This window comes from Anabrus simplex, chromosome 1 (assembly GCF_040414725.1).
Source record: "Anabrus simplex isolate iqAnaSimp1 chromosome 1, ASM4041472v1, whole genome shotgun sequence".
Lineage (NCBI taxonomy): Eukaryota > Metazoa > Arthropoda > Insecta > Orthoptera > Tettigoniidae > Anabrus > Anabrus simplex.
The window spans coordinates 1,012,264,073-1,012,284,745 of NC_090265.1; the positions used below are offsets into that span (position 1 = coordinate 1,012,264,073).

The 20,673-nt window shown below is 38.1% G+C and overlaps 1 protein-coding gene across 1 annotated transcript in view; it reads left to right on the forward strand.

Moving 5' to 3' along the window:
- Nucleotides 1-20,402, forward strand: part of Nmd3 (60S ribosomal export protein NMD3) — a 94,849-nt gene extending 74,447 nt beyond the window's left edge. The window contains exons 10-11 of the mRNA XM_067149211.2: nucleotides 8,375-8,554; nucleotides 20,105-20,402. Coding sequence (XP_067005312.2) covers nucleotides 8,375-8,554; nucleotides 20,105-20,300 — 376 coding nt within the window. The 3' untranslated portion in view covers nucleotides 20,301-20,402. The remainder of the gene's footprint in view (nucleotides 1-8,374; nucleotides 8,555-20,104) is intronic.
- Nucleotides 20,403-20,673: the final 271 nt, after the last annotated feature.

Here is a 20,673-nt window from a genome sequence, read left to right on the forward strand (position 1 = left end):
ATTACTATTTTCAGGCTCAGGTAACACATCATCTTCTTCTTCACTTTCACTATTCCACAACATGTCGTCCTTCGAACCGTCAATGGCACAAGAAATTCCAGCTTTTTAAAAACTCTTCTTAACAATATCGACACTAATTATCTCCCATGCCCGGATTATCCACTAGCACATCGTCGGTATTGATGGCTTCCTTATCTTGCCTCCTGGAGTCAGCTGATGAGATCCCGCCGCCATCCATTCTGAATACAGGCGTCGAAGATGTTCTTTGAAAGGTTTGTTGACGCTGACATCTAAAGGTTGAGGAATGGACGTTAAACCTCCAGGGATGATGACAGGATGGGACTTCAACAGTTTCATTTTCTCTTTTACTGCTTCCACAAGGTGACCCCGGCAACTGTCTAGGACATGAAGGGACTTCTTTTGTAATAATGCCCCTGGTCGTCTTCCCCAGTCTTTCTCCAACCAATCCACCATCAAATCTGCCATCATCCAGCCCTTTTCTTGAACTCGTACGTGAATTCGATGTGGCGTAGTCTCCTTTGGTAATGTCTTCCTTTTAAAGATGACATACGATGGAAGTTTGTTGCCGTCTGCTGTAATGCACAACATCACTGTGCATCTTAGACTCTCTGCTCCACCTCCAGTCGTCTTCACAAGGACACTTTTTGAGCCGGTTGGAGCAACGGTGGTGTTTTGCGGCATATCAAAAAACACTGGCGTCTGATCAGCGTTACCAACCTGAGAGAGTAAATAGTCATATTGCTGTCTCACTTTTATTACGTAACGATGGAACTCGATTACCTTATCTGTGTAGTCTCGAGGTAAACGCTGGCACAAAGATGTTCTCCTCCGTAAACTGAGATTTTGCCGTCTCATAAAATTAATCACCCAACCAATGCTTGCTTTAAAATCCTTTCTGTCAATGTTGAGCATGGCAGCTATCTCGCGAACTTTGTTCTGAATCATTTCGTAAGAAACAGCACAACCATCATTCCGAAGTTCATTAACATAAGCAGTTATTATCAATTTCGGGATATTTCCCTGTTTTTGGCCCACGGAAAGATTTTGATCTTGCCTTTGCAGTCATAAGTTTATCTTTTTGTCTCCGCCAATACCGTATTGAATTAGGATCAACGGAGAAATGTCTTCCTGCAGCTTTCACTCCATTTGTATCGGCGTAAGATAACACATTTAATTTAAATTTTGCCGTGTAGTTTGAATATTTCGACATTATGACGTCTTGTAAGAAACTGACCTAGAAACACGTCTGCAACTTCGCTGTTCAAATTTACAGTATGTTGGGACAATGGAAACATTTTTATGTCAAGTACCGCTGTGTTCATTGTTGTCCATTATCAAGTCATTCGAAGGCCGCTCCAATAAGAAGAAACCGGGAGAGGGAATTATGCGCGATATTTAATAATTTTTAATGATGAAAAATCGTAGGGGAGGGAAATATGCGAGGGGGGAGCTTATGCGATAAAATACGGTATATAATTTATTATTACCTGTAAATATGATGTATAAACCCATTGTAATGTTGTGCAACACAGGTTAATAGTCCAGAACAACGCATCTTTGTCACTAAAGGTTTATATAATGATCGATCCATTCGTACATAGGTTATTGGAAACTCATCTCTGTGAATAACTTCAACCAATGAGTAATCAGGGGAACCTATCCCCTTCAGAGTGCATCACTGGGTGGCATATAGGGGGTTCCCATAGGGATGATCTTTAGATCCGTGGACCAAAAGGTAGCCCAATTCCTGGGGACTTTAAAATACTGGGACATCCTCTCTACAAGGGACATAAATATGGAGGGCCCTAACGCAGAGTAATGTGCCCAACGGCAAAACAGGCGGAAGAGGGTCCATTTCCAATATTATGGTTTCCCTACGGCTGTGGAGGCAGAAGAGGATAAAGCCAGACGGACTGGCTATATAAGCGCTACTCCACTAATTTGAAGTCTGTGGCAGTCCATTGCAGTTTTGGAGCTTGCTACTGCCTATCTCATACTACGTGTGCCGCAATGAAAGGCTCTGAAAACATAGTGTGTGGGCCTCCTTCCTGCAAGTTGAGGTCCACCTTAAACAAAGTCATGCTTATGGCATTTTCTCCTCCTACTCCTACAAAGTCCAACGGTGATCATGCGGAAGCATACCACTCTCTGGAGATAAATTTTAAGGATCAATACTACCATCAACTGAATACAATACTTTCCAAAGTGCCCACCATGGATAAATTATTATTACTTGGTGACTTCAGTGCTAGAGTGGCTATGGGGTAATGTCATGGGCAATCAAGGCATTGGAAACTGTAATGCAAATGGATTACTTCTCCTTGGCCTCTGTGCTGAGCATGAACTCACCAACACACAATTCCGTTTACCAACCAGATACAAGGCTACGTGGATACACCCACGTTCAGAACACCGGCACCTTATTGATTACATCATAACCCGACAAGAAAGACGTCCTCATAACAAAGACAGCTAGAAACATGGATGACTGTTGGACGGATCATAGACTTCTTATCAGCATACTCAGAAGTTTGATGCGCCAGAAACCACATACTCATTTCACAAACCCTTCAAGGAAGAAATTTAACCTGTTCAGTGGGTGATGTGGCGAGATCCGCGGCTAAAAATTGCTTGCTCGGCGGGGAACGCATATATATCCGCCGATTATAATTAATTTTTTTCTCAACTTCCTACCTGCAGTTGTTTATTTCTCTTTTAGCAGCGTATTCCTGATGAGTCTGCCCTCTGGTGTGAATTTTTTCAGGTATGTTGTGTCATCCACGAGTTGCATCATAAAGAACGCAACTTTCGTCCGGGCAAGAACGATCTAAAGCCTAATAGCCTCACGCTGAAGCTTAAGCTCATCGCCTGATTGTCTCTTGGATGTAATAATATTGCTGTAGAAAGGATTTCTGGAGATTATGATATTAAACAGACCTTTCTGGTGACAAATTAGAACTGTAATCTGATTTATACTCCCCAGTCTTGATTTCTTCTTTCACGACAGGAACGTGTGTTTACCACGAGTTACACATTTTTTAAATTATCGTACGCATGTATTCCGTAATACAGGCACAATTCATGATTTCCTTCCAAACTGCAGAGACCAGGGTTCTGTTCGATTCTTTTTCTTACATTTTTTCCTGCTAAAATGTCTAAAAGGAATTACCAGCCTCCACCGTTAGAGAAAGAATAACATTATGGGTCATGATAAACGGAATGTTGGAATTTAGTGGGGAGGATAGTGATCTTAGTGGAGTAAGTTCTGCCGAAGGGGAATCCGTAAGTGACAGGAATTTACCTGTAACAAGTACTGTAGGCTCGAATGTACAGGGTTCGGGTCCAGCTGATGCGAATGTTCAGCAGTCACAAAAGAGACAACACGTGTTTGACTCCAGTTCGAATAGTGATCATGACAGTGACAGTTATGAAGATAATACTGATAATATTCCAACCAATGCTACTTCTTCATCAACTTAGACTCAAAATGGACAAAGAAGATCCCGCTTTGATCCAAAATTCAATCGTAATGTAAAGAGAGAGTTTTTAGGGAAAACCGACCTAAATATTTGAATTATTTTTCAATGACGAGATATGCCAGAACTTAGCTGAACAGACAAAAAGTAGATTAAGACCAGGTCTGGACAAATGAGGATGAAATAAAGCTTCTTATGGGCATACTGTTGCTGCAGAGGATTGTACAGAAACCTAAATTAGGACATATTTCTCGCAGTCGCTTGTTGACTACACCTACTTTCTATGAGCTGATGACGCAGGAAAGATGTATCTTCTCTTGGCTGAGTGGCTCAGACGGTTAAGGCGCTGGCCGGCCTTCTGACCCCACTTGGCAGGTTCAATCCTGGCTCAGTCCGGTGGTATTTGAAGTTGCTCAAATACGTCCGCCTCATGTCTCTACCAAAAGAATCCTGTGGGACTAAATTTGGGCAGCTCAGAGTCTCTGAAAACCGTAAAAGTAGTTAGTGGAATGTAAAGCCATTATTATTATTATTATTATTATTATTATTATTATTATTATTATTATTATTATTATTATTATTATTTAATGTGCATATTTCAGATGTATGTATTTAGCTGTCATGGCATGGTAATTCTTATAGGAACTCTCATTATTATGGGTACTCTCTAATTAAAATATACTGTCTGTATTCATTTGGGAGGTGTAAATCGGCTGGTACATTGGCTTGCGTCCAACCACTTCCGCGCAAGCGCTAGGTACCTACCCGAAGCTAGACACCGATATACGAAGTTGGCTACACTGATTTTCAGCGATTTCTCGCTTTCGAATGTGGTGCCATCTATCGTCAGATGCATGAAACCCATTTCGATTGTCTTATTTCCCTGTGCTTGTGTCTGCTGATTATCACCAAAAAGGGGAGTCTTAAGAGTTATGGACGATGATTCATGTCAAGCTTTCGTGATTTTAATCTATGATCTTCAATATCAATACCTAATTGGGATTAAAATCTCAAGATTACATTTTCTTACGTCAGTTATAACCTGTCATTTAAGGCAGCGTTTTTTAAAAGTATTCTCGTAGTAGATTGGTCAAGTCACTCGCTCTGTAATAGAAGGTACGCAGCTTTTCATTGTATTTCTTAACTCCATATACGTATATACACACACATCTTCTTTACGGACTTATTGCCTTTGAGCATTCTATCTGCAGGCTTCTATGAATTGATTAAGTATCTCCACGATGCTCTATTTGCAACTAGTTCTGTGACCTCGTTTAGTTCCACATGCTTCCATTTATTGATAAAGCATTTCATTCTAATTTTTAACTTTTTTGAAGATAAAGTTGGAAGGTACTGTAAATGTAAAGAACTAATCGGGATAAATATCCATTCATAGGAAGAGGAATTCGGGAATGGAATAGTTTCCAATTTCTTCGAAATAATTTACAAGAAGACTATATAAACAACTAATAGGGAATCTGCTACCTGGGCGACAGTCCTATGTGCTATTAATCATAACATCACTTGCTATAAGTAGCATACATATAAAGCAACTTTCCTAGTAGACATAATATTGTGATTAAATATTTCAATGAAAAACATTATTAACCAAAGAATGTATGGAAAGAGGCATACAGATTAACACAACGCTAATAATAGAAATAAAAAAGTTTCGTCATAATAAAGCCTCGAACCTGCACACTTCGTATTACGAAGCGAGCGTGTTAACCATTATGCTACGAGAACACTTGCATTAATTAGGATTCATACAATAATATATACCTTGTGTCCGAAAACTGAAAAGTAGAAAATTAAAGCCCATTTGAAATGATTTCCAAATAGATTTTGATTTTATATCCTTTTAAAGTTTCTTTATGAAAGCTTGACGTATAAAATGTGTTCCCTGCGCTACCGATGCGAGAGGCTGGTGTGACCGTTACAACTCAAGGGAAGCATTAATGTTCAAAATCCTGCAATACAATATCGATCACTGTTATAGTATAATGCTTTTTTCAGTATACTAAGCTAATTTGAGTTGCATATCACGAGAAATACAGCTAATAATGTTCAGCTCTCAGAACTTGCCCGGCAGGTAAAGTCTTGTAATAGACAAGAAAAATGTTCCACCGATCAATACATTTATTGTGAATGAATTATTGCACTAGTACTGGTTTCGACCTATCTTGGCCATCATCAGCTAGCACACACATTTACAGTCATAGGACAAAATTACAAAGATGTTACGTAAGAGCATCCGGATGTCTGATAAAAAATGGAAGTAAAATATATTGCAGTATGTTGCGTTAAAATATCTCTGATTAAAAGTGGTGATGGTTAGAATAAACTAAAACCTATTGATTGAGCATGGACATGAGTACATAAACACATTAAAATATATATGCCACATCATAAGACACTAAAAAATATAGCACATTAAACACATTAAAACATGGTATATTTTAAAAACGTCTATTAAAATTTGAGATCATGTTGCGTTGCATTCATTCTTCAATCCTCTTGTAGTTCTTGTGTTGATTAAGTTGAATATCGAGAATGTTCTATGGCTGATATACTTTGTATTGGTATGTTATAAGAACTCTTGTCAGTAAAATTTGAAAATTGAGTACTGTGCAATTCAACTGTTGATGTAGTCAGGTAAGATTTATATATACAGCAAGATAGGGTTAATTTTAGAGCAGTTGGTGGTGACACTTCTCTCGTCTATGCACGTTATATGGTTGTTATCTGTAAAGAAAAGCTAATATGAGTATAGCGTATGTATGAAGGAATGCCTGGATGTATGTGTGAAATGAAAAAAGTACTTACTGTTGTTGCTGTGGAGGTTGTGTACCGATATGTTTGGAGATTTGTTGTGTTCTGCTGCGAGTACGTCTGGGGCTCGTGAGCTGTGTGGAGGGGATGGAGGAGTGGCTATTGTGAAGGTAGGGGCGGGGTTAGGTTTGTGATTCGTCGGTTTGTTATGACGTGTGTTTACTAATTTGAGATAAGTCATTTTTTATTGCAGGAATGACTTTGTCAAAAATGATACTGGTTTTCTCTGTAATGTCGTTAATGTTATGATCGGGGTTAGCATATTGATCCAAAGAAATATAGAAATCTTCGGTTATGTTGAGCAGGGGGCCATTAGAGTTTATGTTTAATATCATGATGTCATTATTGATGTCTGTGAAGTTGTGCTTAGATTCTTCTACATGTTGGCCTATTGATGAGAAATGGTTGTGCTTTACTGCATTTATATGTTCATTATAACGGACGGTGAAGTTTCTACCTGTACGTCCAATGTAGCTTGTCACAGTTGTTACATTTGATGCGGTAGACACCTGATTGGTTGTATTTATTATTATTATTATTGACTGTTTTGGTGTTGTGTATAGTGTTAAGTGCTGTTGTGTGTGGTTTTGAATGCTATTTTCAGGTTGTGCTTCTTAAAGATATTAGTTATAGTATATATATTGGTGTTGTTGAAGGTAAATAGGACATAATCTTTTTTCGGTTTGGCTGTTTTGATTAATTTAGTTTTAGGTTGGGATTTTATTTTGTGGATGATTTTGTTGACCATTTCTTTGCTGTATCCATTGTATTTGGCTATGTCGTGGATTAATTTTAATTCATTATTTCGATCTTCTATTGTCATTGGGATATTGAAAGCTCTATGTATCATACTATAATAGGCTGCTCTTTTATGTGTGTTAGGATGAACGGAGTCATTTTTTATGGTATTTAAAGTGTGTGTGGGTTTCCTATAGATCTTGTAAGATAAGTGAGTGTCATGTCTGGTTATTGTTAAGTCCAAGTAATTTAAGGTACGGTTATTTTCTGTTTCTTTAGTGAATTTAATTTGGGGGTCTAAATTGTTAAGTTTGTCTAGTATAGTATCTGCATCAGTGAATCTATTATCTATAATTATGAAGATATTGTCGACAAATCTACACCAAAAATATATATTATCTATTTTATTAATTGACGTATGTTCTAGGTGGTCGATATATATTTCTGCTAATATTCCGGAAGCAGGAGATCCCATAGGTAATCCTTGTTGTCGATATATGGTATCATGAAATTTGAAGTAGTTATTGTTTAAGGCGAATTTAAGCAGAATCACGAATTCTTCTAAGGTGCTCAAGTTACTATGGTTTTTTAGGTTAGATTCAATTATTTTGACTGTTTGTTTAATAGGAATGTTAGGGTACATGTTTGTTATATCAAATGAAGTAAGTGTATGTTGTTTTTCAATCTTTAGTTCTTTGGTTCTGTTGCAAAAATCTATTAAGTTTTGTATTGTTTTGTTTGCTAAAAATGAATAATGCTTTTTCAAAAATTTCTGAATGAATTGTGATAACTTATAGGTTGGACTGGCTTTATAGTTTATAATCGGTCTCATGGGTACATTTTCTTTGTGTATTTTAGGGTAGGCCCTTGCGGATGGTAATTGGGGTTTCATAGTTATAAGTTTAGGAGATTCTGTTTCGGTGAGAATAAAGTGTGTGTTCTTGAGTAGATTTTTTAAATTTCTTTGTATATTATTGGTTGGATCTCGGCGTCTTATCGGGCCCTCGAAGTGGCCGATAAATTACGCGCCGGGTAACGACGATTTATGCTGCCGATAGCGCTACCTGGGAGTGGTCGGACGGAAACATCCTTTTACGCGGAGGGCAAGTTACGCGCTACTTTACCAGTAGGTGGTAGAACCGGCCCTAAGTTGTAATATAAAATGTGTTCTCTTTCTATTAATGTATCCTTGCCTAGGTGATTCATTATTTCTTTACTTATGTTTTCTTATTTTCCTTTACAGTAAGTGTTGTGGTATGATTTCTTCTTTACAGATTTTTTTCGTAATGCTGTGTTCTTGTTTACAGATATGCCCTTGGTGATAGTAATGTGAATGACACTAACTTGGAGAAACTGGATACAAGTAAAATACCTGATGTAATCCTTGTGAAGAAGTTCTATGGAAACAGAGCAGCTAGACGAAGAGAGAGAAACTGGAAACTCAAGCACCTGGCAGAAGACAACACTAATATCAATACCGGAGCTAGGTGAATACTATTACACATTTTTCATCTTCATTTTATTCATTTCCTCAATGAAGAGATGGAAAAAGTATTTACCAAGTGAGTTGACCATACGGTTAGGGGTGCGCAGCTGTGAGCTTGCATTCGGGAGATCACCCCACTGGTGGCAGCACTGTAGATGGTTTTCTGTGGTTTCCCATTCTCACACCAGGCAAATGCTGGGGCTGTACCTTAATTAAGGCCACAGGTGCTTCCTTTCCACTCCTACTCCTTTCCTGTTCCATCGTGCCATAGGACCTACAGTTTCTCTGTTGGTGCAACGTAAAAGCCAATTGTATTGAAAAAAAATTTAAACAGCTTTGTATATTTTGAGATTATTATATAACAGAAACAGTATAAATCATTTAGGTATGTTACTTTTATTTGTTGTGATAATACTAATTAAAAATAAAAGAAATTTTCTTATTCATACTTTCTTTCCATAAATTTTAAACTTATCTCTAAGAAAGTAATTGATATCACCATGGATTAACTGTATCTGAGAGGATGGTACAAGTTCATGTGAAGTTGATTCTTTGCTTCTTGTGGGCTTATGGTGTTTTCAGGTTGAATTACTTTAAGAATCCAGCATATTATTTATTGGACATATGACTTTTTATGTTGTGTTTGTCTGAGGACATGTTCAGCTAGCCTAGTGTAAGTTTTTTTGACACCTTTGGACAACCTGTACGTGAGGATGTGTGGTGGGGGTGGTGGTGGTGGTGGTGATGATAATTCGGTAGGGAGAGCATAAGACTCTGTGTCAGCACATAGCCTACTCCTGTCAAATAACAGTAAGGGGTCTGCTCAAGGCTTAACATTCATATGCCCTCACTCCATATGAACACTCGGAAAAGTTAGGAATCAAATCCAGGCTTTTGGTACGCAATCTAGTGATAAGAAATTATATACCACCACCTCTTCTACCCTGCTGCTCATCATTCTGATGGTGAAATTATTCTTACCAACAGGACTCCCAACTTTCTAACCACGTCAGACCCCTCGATTGGGCTTGGTGCCTAAAGGGTATCAACGCGTTGGGTTTGACGCATTTTGGCATTTTTGAAATTCAAAATGCATTCCTAAGTTGAGTTAGCCACTATAGATATCTTGTTCTTCTTCTTCCGTCTGAGTGGTTGTTTTTGAACCTCTTTCCTGTGGATTAGGTTTGAGTACTCTTGTCTTTTCACAGATTCTCTGATTTGCATCATGTGCACGTCAAAATGGCAGTCATGTGTTCTGTATTAGGCAGACCTGCCAGGTATTTTCTGCCACTTTATGCGTGCCCGGGGTATTTGTGAAATTGGCAATATCTTGTACAGTAGAAGTCCGCTATAGCGAGTACGGTATATAACAAGAACTCTGTTATAGCGACGATTGTTTTCTGCCCCTTCAAAATTCCTATATTAAACTGTGTTGTCCTTTGGTTACAGCGAGAGACCTATCACTTACATAAAATCAGCTTCATGGTCCGTATCGCACTTCAATAGATTCACAATTAAGTATTTATTTATTTTCCACCTAGTCGATACAATGATTGCTTAAGGCAACTTTTAATGGTCAAAAGTGGTACATGTTTCGTATATTATCAACATCTTCAGCCACATAACACTGTTTAGATGAAAAATATATAAAATTGACAAAGTAATGCTTTAGATGAAGTAAAAAGATGTACAATGTTTATGAAAATTGGAGAACAGTCAAATAGGTCAGTATCACACTCTGTTAGGAACAAAGTCAAGACACCACACTCTGTCAGGCACAAAGTCACAAAACACTATCAAATAATATACGAAGATAATAAATAATTTAAAGTCGCAGACGAATAGATTTTGTAGTAGCAAACCGCCAGCTCCTGGTGATCAGCGCGGCCCATTCAAGGTCACGCGCTGCGGTCTCGAACGCCAAAGTAGAGTGGAGAATGTTTTGAAGCTCCAGAATTTGTCTCGGTTGCGGGAAGTTAAGTACGTATATAAAAATATACGACGCAAATCAGTATAATTGAATGATACTCCTGCTAAGTTCTTGGAAAACAGTTGACTTGAAAAAACAATTGTAAAGAGAAGAAAAAATGTAGTAAAAAGCGCGACCTGGACTAAGGTCGAAACCGGTCCCATTTAAATAAGAATGTAATGACTACATTTCTTTCTTTTAAGTATTGAATAGGTTGAATATCCTTTTCAATTATTTAATTTTTAACATCAATTACCTTTGGCATAGTTTCCTCGCTATGTGCACTAGCGAGTTCTCTCGTCGACATTCGAAGGCGATGCCGGAGTCAGTTAGTAATACCCGTCGACAGCTGTTCCGTTAAGAAAATTTGAAATGAAAGAGAACATATTTTCGTAATAAATGCGTAAATAACATGTCCGATAACGGTTGTTAACTCGTTAAAAATTAAGGCTAACTAAACGACTGCTTAATTTTGAGGCTAAATACTGCAATTAAGTAAGAATGGGATACACGTTGAGTTATGGCAGAGTGCTTAATTGATTTCAGAGGTTAGTTTATATTTTGTCGCGTCTGGTTAAATTACGGAAAGGCTACTACGAAAATTTATTGCGAGAACATTATCATTTCTCTACTGGCGCTTGAAATATGTTTTCATCATATGTGTAGTACGGTTAAGTTAGGATAGGTTGATGCTGTTTGAGTAAGAAAACTGAAACGTTTGCAACAAAATGCGATCGATCATCTTCGGTACGGTATAGCTTTCTTACTTTGTGCATTTGCGAGCTCTCTCATTGACATTCAAAGGCGATGTTGGAGTAGATTAGTAATACCCATCGAGTGCTGTTCTCTAAAGAAAATTCTAAATGAAAGAGGATAACACGTTCGTAATAAATGCGTAAATAACGTGGCCGATAGCAGTTATTAACTTGTTAAAAGTAAAGACTGAAGTAAACGATATCTTAATTTTAATTTTAATGTTATATACGGAAATTAAGTAAGAATGGGATACGTCTCAAGATATGGCGGAGTACATCACTGATTTCAGAGGATATTTGATATCTTCTCGCATCTAATTAAATTCCGAAAAGGCTATTTACATGTAAATTTTTCGCGAGGAAGTTATCATTTCTCTACATGCATTTTAAATATGTTTTCGGTTAGGTTAGGTGACGCTGTTTGAAGAAGAAAACTGAGGTGTTTGCCACAGAAACCTCTGGAGTGATATGGTATTTCTCCGAATCAAAAACTTTTTTTTCAGAATCTCATGTGAAAACTCAAGGCCTAACAGTAAGTTAATGGATACCACTGGCAACTACCGCAGTAACCACGCTGCTTCTTTTCACACGCGCACAGAACTCGTTGACAATAAACGACCGCCTCTTCGCTATACACCGCTAACCGCGACAACCGGTTATACAGTGTAACGTCACTGGATCTCAGGAAATAGTGAAGAGAGAATGGTGTTCCATTGGTCTCTATAAAAACGTTTCTCAAATCTGCAGAATGGCATCAAAACATGCGACCCTTCGAATTCTTAGAAAGGCAATGGCTACTCAGTGGCGGAGTTATAACGTGTCTATTGTACTTGACGCTTAGTAAAATTAAGTTTTATAGACAGCAGGAATATTTTTGTGATGGATAATTGTATTGTAAAGATACGTGGAAAAGGTATTGCCGGCAAATTTTCAACGGGTTCTAGTCGATGTTATGATGCCAATTTCAAGTTAATGGTTATTAAACTCTCGCAAATGTAGAATAATTGTGCAGCCACAAGAAAATACGGCATAGCCTAACTAAACCCAATATTTGGTGTTAGCGTGAAGACAAAGAGCTAATAAAAAAAAAAAATGCGTACTGTACAAAAAATGCATTCAGTGGTCCGCAACAAGGAAGGACGTTTTCAGGAAGTCGAAGATGAAATTGTGAGGTATGTGCACGAAAGGGCGAAATGGCCATACCGTGGCACAATAAACTTGTTCGTTGACCTTCAACTTCCGCGATTAGGCCTATACAACGTTAGTCGCTGAATTTGGCCGAACCCGGCAAACGAGACAAGCGTGTAGCGGTAACCGGTTATATCCGACGCTGAGTAAAAGTAACGGTTTTATAGACAGCAAGAATAATTTTCTGATGGATCGTCGTATTGTAGAGACGAATGGAATAGGTAATGCCGGCAAAGTTTCAGCGGTTCTCTTCGGCATTATGATGCCAATTTTAAGTTAATGGTCCTTAAACCCGCAGAAATAAAGAATAATTGTGCAGCTAAAGAAAAAAAAAAGAAAGAAATACTGCATGACGAAAGTCAATGTTCGGCGTCTAAAAATGCGTAGGCCTACTGTACAATAAGGCATTCATATGATTTTACAAAGTACTTTTTGAGGCTGATTTAAATTTTTTGAAGGAAAAAGTGGGGTTCATATTGGATTTGGAGAAATATGGTACTATATTTTTTTTCAGAATGAAATTAAACACACACTTTCATGTAGTATCGGATTTCGTAAAATAACAAACAAGTAAGCCATAGTGTGGATATCATCTGCGGAAATGCAAGATTTTAACAAACTGATTGCCGTTTCATACCAATTTTAATGTGCATGGGTGTTTTCCGACTTATATGGAAAAATCGTATATAACGATAATCCGTTATAGCGAGTAAATTTTTTGCTGTTATGAATTCTCGCTATAACGGACTTCTAATGTACAGTGGAACCTCGATTATCCGTTCCCGGAAAATACGTTTTCCCGGAATATGCGTTCAAATTACGTGGTCCCGCAGCATCGTAATTAAATCACGTTGTAAAAGTCCCGCATTATCCGTTCCTCGAAGAAACGCTTTCCCGGATCAACCGTCCAGAAATTCCAGTCCCATCAATGCTAAATCCTCGATCAATCGTTTTTTAATAAACTGTATCTCACGAAAGGACAGCTATGGCATATTTATGGATCTTGGCGTTAACGCCCCGTCACTGCGATAATTAAAGTAAGTACTGTATCGGTACTAGAAAAGCAATTGGCGGTGAACTTGCATAAGAGACCATCCTAGCATCGCATTCGGCTGGTATTGTTTAGAGAATCTCAGAAAATCATAAAGCAGAGGGTGCCCACAACAATTGCAAGGAGACACAGCGCATTTTGACAGTTCTGCTTGAAGACGGAATGAGTTTCGTCATATGTTCGCACGTATAAAACGTCCATATTATGTCCAGGGTTAGATGTTTATATTTTTACATTTTTTCGATCATACTGCCGAAAATCGGCACTTTGCTCAGGGCACTGCAGAGTAACTGGGCTTTCAGGCAGGAATCGAAACTGCTCCTTCTTAACACAAATTCAGTACCTTTTGATATTATCGTACATGATATGTTAGCGAGACCAAAACAGATGTTGCACCCTACATTTAAAAAAAAAAAAAAAAAAAGAAAGCCATGGGAGGTCTGGGGATTGCCTATTACTGTTTCGGTCCTGATGTAAGACTGGGAATTTTACGTTTTCGTGTTAAAATACCAAAAACTGCAGTCGTTTTATTTGCGCACGTTAAGTTTTAAATGGTTGTCGTACTGACATGTGCAGCGAGCGCGCTTTCCAGATGACCTCAAGGTCACGAATAACCGTAATTTCTGAAGTTTTGATATTTCTTTTATATTTCCAATTTGATTGGATTTGTGGCGCGCAGAATTGAATATAATGCATTTGAGAACTTTTAAGAATCGATACTTACATTCGAAACCATGTTTTCGAGTTCAACATAACCTTTAAAAGTCGATGTAGGCCTAATTTGCGCGGTACGTGATTTCCAGAAACTGACTACGAACAGTATACCGGAGACCAAATTACAATGAAAGATTAAGAAATGAACGGATTTTGCCATCATTTTGGGTGCTTTTGTATGTAATGTTCTTTATTTCATTAGATGAGAGAATTAAAAACTACTTGTGGTCGTTTGGCGTGGCGTTATTAGATTTTTCGAAGTTTGGCCAGCCTAATCAAAGTTGCTGAACTGAAAGAAGTTTTCACGGGAAACTGACGAAGATTCCCCTGTAAAATTGAATATAAAGTACCAAGATTTTGAACTCGCGTACCAGTAATTAATGCGGTTTCGCAGTCTAACATGCCCGCCTCTCATCCAGAGGGCCCGGGTTCGATTGCGACCAGGTCAGGCAATTTTACCTGGATATAAGTCTGGTTCCAGGTCCACTCAGCCTACGTGAATACCTTTAATTGTGGAGCTATCTAATGGTGAAATGGTGACCCCGATCTACAGAGCCAGGAATATTTGCCGAGAGGATTCGTCACACTGACCATGCGCACCTTGTAATCTGCAGGCCTTCGGGCTGAGCAGTGGTCGCTTGGCAGGCAAAGTTCCACTGGGGCTATAGTTTGGTTTGGTTTAGGAGTTTTTGTAAGATTATAATTGTACATATTTAATTTTTGTGATGTTTAGCCAAATTGTTGATGGTTTTCATTCATTCCCGGATTTTCTATTTTCCCGTGTTGTACGTTTTATATTCATGGTCCCTCGAAAAACGGAGAATCGAGGTTTCACTGTGTATATTTTCTTTTATGTACAGCTGTCCATCCTGTCGGATATCATTGAGTGCTGAGAAACTATTGAGAGTACGAAGAACATAGCTGGAACTAGAAAGAGACGCTGAACTTGATCAGTGGAGATGAAATAGCAAAATTTTATTAGAAGATAGTGATGGTGACACCACAGATGAATCTGAAAGTACATTGCAATACTGTCCCATTCTTTTATGTTTGGTTACTTCTCTGTCAAATCCCTCTATTATCACAGTAGTTTGGTATGCGTACATATTTCAGGTAACCCTTTTCCCTTTGAATTTCATAACAAAGAAGATAATAGTAAAATACGGTTAAGTTATTAATATTAAAGTAAAATCATTGCATTGCCACATCTAATTTAAATACTAATATGTTTAAAAAAAAAAAACATATTTCTGTAACAATTTCTCTATTTTCTTCTCTCTGTGACTGTGCTATCTTTCTGTTCTCTGAGAAGTACAACATGTATTACAGGTAGGTACACATTGTTCTAACATGCCATTATGTTTAGTCATGATGTCATGTTCCAAGATGCTTGAGCTCTTACCAACACTAGACACTACAGGTCCAGGATTATACAGGAAGCTGTGGAAATACGTAGAAATCCTAACAATTTCAACATGGACACTGGCTATCAATTAAGTAATACCTGGTTGCCAGCCATTAAGGATTTACGTAGGTAGTTCCTTTCCCTGTCCCTTCACTATTGTTATTTCGTCTCAGTGTTTTCCAAATTCGTATGTTCCTCATCGCCAGGTGTTTCATTCCAGGCTTGTGTCAGTGTCATATCTTACGTACACTTGTTATGTGACCCTCTTAAACTGATTTTGATGGTTCGGTTAGCTTCCACTTCAGACGCTAGCGCTGTGCCACATCCGGAGAGCCATCTGGTGATGAACGAACGTACCATTTCCACTTCTATTATAACGTCTAAATTTCAAAAGCTCATTGTTTAAGAAGCCTTTCTTCTGATGATGCAGAGCACAGTTCTCTGCGAAACTTAAAGAATTTCACCTTATTTTCTTTACATGGCATAAGCCCAAAAGCCTGTACAGTATTGTGTCTATAAGTACAGGCCATGAAAGCATCAATGGCAACATCCCAATATTTTTGGGTGCAAAGTGGAAGAAAAAGAAATGTTCACACATTTGACATCCATCACACACCTCCAGATGCGTTTCGAAATAAAGAAGATAACTACTCAAGTAGCAGCCTTCCTATTGCGAAAGTGGTCATTCCAAATACAGGGCAACATGCTGTTATTAGCTGCAGGAAATCCCACTGCACTAGTTCAGTGAGAGGATCAGTGCCGAAGTGACTAGTGACACTCTATTCCAGTCTGATACAAACATATTTTATGAGTGTTTCGGGTACTGGATATTCTGTGATCTCAAAATTGTTTGCTAGTCCACACTGAGCAAGTATTAAAGTAATACTGGATCATACAAACTCGCGATGATCAGTTATGCCGAAACATACGGGAATAGGGCAGCGGGCCACAAGTATTCAGTGTCTGAATGCAACATACGCCAGCGCGTTAACAGAGATGTGCACTTCAAACGACTCAAGTCTTGCAAAGCATTTCGCGGACCAAAAAGTTGCAAGTTTCTGCAAGTAGAGGAGGATCTGCTTAAATATATGATTTCTTTACGCAATGTTGGATAAGCCGTTTCTCACGAAATGCTGTATTTTAAAGAATGAGAAATAGCCGCTGCATATGGTATCAGTGTCTCGGATTTGAAGGTTAGCTGAGGTTTGATTAATTTTATGAAGATAAATGGACTTTTCTTCGATGAAGAATGACATTATGCCAAAAGAAAAATTACGAATGACGAATTTTCATTGCTTTGTGATAGAGAAGTGTAAAGTAAAGGAATATTTAATCTCCCAAATAGGAACCGCAGGTCAGACTCCAGTCAGTTTCCATATGCCACAAAGTCGAACAATCGATAAGAAAGGAACATCAAGTGTTATCGTACTCGCTACCAGAGGTGAAAAACAACGATGTACTGCAATGCTTGCTGTAACAGCTGATGGCAGAAAGCTTGCACCTTACGTTGTTCTAAGATGAAAAACAATGCCTAAAACAAAATTTCCGCAAATGATTCACGTTCGTATTCAAGAAAAGGGGTGGATGGACAAGTCACTTGTACAAGATTGGATACGAACGATTTAAGGAAATCTAGCAAAATGTTGATCTTCGGTGCCCGGCCCTTCTCGTGTTGGACAGTTTTTTGTTTTGTTTTTTTGCCGGTATGTCATTGTTATGACATTACATGAATTGTACTTTTATTAGTTCATGTTCATTTCACTTCAGGTCGTATTGTCAGCTCGTAACAGGAAGAATATTTTCCAATGTCAGTACTTCAAACCCACGTGTCTAACTTACCTGATGTACCCTATTTGACTTTTCAGAAAAAATCTTGCACTGGAATTTTACGTCGGATGACGATAAAAGCAAATGATTGAACCAATTGTGTTTATATTATATTATATTATATTATATTATATTATATTATATTATATTATATTATATTATATTATATTATATTATATTATATTATATTATATTTGATGTATCTTTCAAATGTAAATGAATTGTAAATAATTTTTAAATATCTGAATTCCTTGAATAATATACACATCCAAAGTTTTCGCCTGTATTTTTCATTAAGAAATTGTGTTAATTACGCGAGAAAATACGGTAATATCGGTGTTGGGGATTGCAGTTCAAAGTGTATAGAACAAAGTAACCCCCCAGTTCTATTCCAGGATCAGTTTGTTCATAGTAATGTAGGAAAGGAAGTTGATAAAAGTATTAATTTGTGTGCTGAGATTTATAAGGAGTTCATAGTTTAAGGTCTTGAGTAATAATAATAGCATCCAGACTTACAGTAAAGAGGTAGACTGCAGTAGGCCTAAATGGCATGAAGAGTTTAGAGTATTACCTTATTTGGTGAACCTCTCAGAGTAGGAGTAGCGTGTGTGCCTCTCACCCTGAGGCCTCGGGTTCAGATTCCCAACAGGTTCAAGGATTTTTGCTATATCTGAAGGCTGGTTCAGTCTTCACTCAGCCTACTTGGGAACAGTTGAGGTGAGACGGCAGCCTCAGTCTAGAAACTCAAGAATAATGGCCTAGAGGATTCATAATACTGACCACATATTGCCTTGTAATCTTCAGGTCTTCTGGCTGAGCGGGTCACTTGGAAGGCCCAGGTAGACAAAGGCCCTTCTTGGCTGTAGCAGCAGATGTTTTTAAAATTTTTATTACTTTCTTTGGGTGGGGCAATTAACTTAGTGGCTTAGCTGCTGGCTTTCCTGCCAAAACCCAAAATGTTTCATCTGGGGGAAAATGGGTTCAAACCCCACTATCGGCAGCCCTGAAGATGGTTTTCCATGGTTTCCCATTTTCACACTAGGCAAATGCTGGGGCTGTACCTTAATTAAGTAATTAAGGCCATGGCCGCTTCCTTGCCACTCTTAGGCCTTTCCTATCGTCGCCATAAAACCTATCTGTGTTGGTGCAACATGAACCAAATTGTAAAAAAAAAGCCAGGTGGCTCTAGTGACCTCAGAAATACTTGGGATTAGCTCGTTGCACCACGCCCACCCTGCGTGCGTATTTTCTCTCTCTTTCATATACACACTCAGCAGTCTGTGATAGATATATAATCATACAGTTTATTTACCTATTTGTAAACTAATCTGCAGGTTGTAGGAGCTTTGTTTGGGATTGGTCGAGCAGAATTATAATTAAACCCTGAGAAGTGGGTGTGCAGTTGAGTCTGTGAAGGAGGGAACAAGGATTACTCCCAAACCTCATTTGGCGGAACAAAAGGGAGTGAAAGTTTATGGAAGAAAGGGGGTTGTGACATTACCAATGAATAGAAGGTACCAGAGGTGTATCTTTCATAACAGCTGTTCAGAGAGAGAGAGGCTGGCTGAAAGGGGACCCTTCTTAGTTTTTCTGCCCGATTCTGAATTGTCTCCAGTTCTCTTATGTTTTCAGCAGACGAATTGTGCCTGCTGGTTGGCCATATAAGATCAGGAAGGTTTTGTTTGAAGAAAACACATTCACCAGTCTGTGATAGATATATAATCATACAGTTTATTTACCTATTTGTAAACTAATCTGCAGGTTGTAGGAGCTTTGTTTGGGATTGGTCGAGCAGAATTATAATTAAACCCTGAAAAGCGGGTATGCAGTTGAGCCAGTGAAACTCCCAAACCTCAATGGGCAGAACCAAAGCAGAGTGAAAGTTTATGGAAGAAAGGGGGTTGGTCTTACTTTTAACCTCTTCAGTCTGTGTATTCCACAGTTTTCCTGAAATGTTTGTGTGTCAGTATGAAAAAGAAATCTACTGGAATATGATTGATGGACTTATGAACTGACCACAAGCATGAAGAAAGATAGAAACAAAGAGCACTCTGAAGGAAAAATTAATATGACATTCTTCAAGCATTTGATCTCCATCCCTGCAGGTTTGGTTTGTAGGAAACTAAGAATTCTGATGGCCTTATTTCTAACCTCTGGGCTGAGAAAGTGTCTGCTTATTTAGTGCAGTCTCTTTAGATTGTTAGTTGCTGTACATACCGATAGTAAACTGCTGAGGAAGTCTATTTAGCATCATGCACTTTACAGAAATATTCCATGATAAAATCTAATCCCTACCACTTGAATCACAAACATTAAGTTATAAAGTTTTGTCTTGGTATAGAAACTTAACATAGTTAGAAGGAAACTAGATGATCAAGAAGTAAGGGAAATAATGAAGTTTTCAAGAGGTTTAGTTCAGCGTCTGTGAAGTAGCTCCCTTTATGATGACAGAAATTATAGTTCATGAGGTTATTTTTAAATGTTTCTGGATGACAAGAAAATTCTCTTAATTTCACTAAATGTACTCCTATCGTCCCTGATCGGCAAGTGTAGTATAATTAATGTATTGCTGTGCTGAATAGTTCTTTTTCAAAATATTTGGTATGCTTTTACTTTCATATCTTTCCTTTTTCTCTTTCCAGTGACTACCATGAATTCTTGGATGACCTTGAGGAGGATCCAGTATATCGACAAAATGTTAACATTTTTCGAGATCGCAACAAGCAGATTGCTGTGGATATTGATGATATGGAAGACCCTGATGAACCTCGCATTACTCTAGAAGAAATGTTGGATGATCTGTGTATAGAAGATACAGAGATGACTGAAGTTCAGTGAGACAGAGGATATTGTTGGTGTATAAAGGATTTAAGGTGGGCATAATTTCGTTACTTTCATAGGAATGAGATGTAGAGTCTACTGTTCAATAAAAATTATTTTTCCAAAAATAAGTGACTTTTTAATTGTATATGGATTCCTACTCCCTGATTAGAACAAACAGAAAATGATTTATTAAAATGAAATATCATTCCTCAGAACAAGATTGACTACAAGTATCTAGACCTAGTACACAAATGTTGTGGTATTAATGTACTCACCATGAAAAACATCAATTAACGTTTACGTTTCTAACTGCCGTCATTGCCAAGGAGATCTGCTTCAAGTTGTTGCTTATATTTCCCAATGATTGCCTTCAAATGCAGAGAAACAT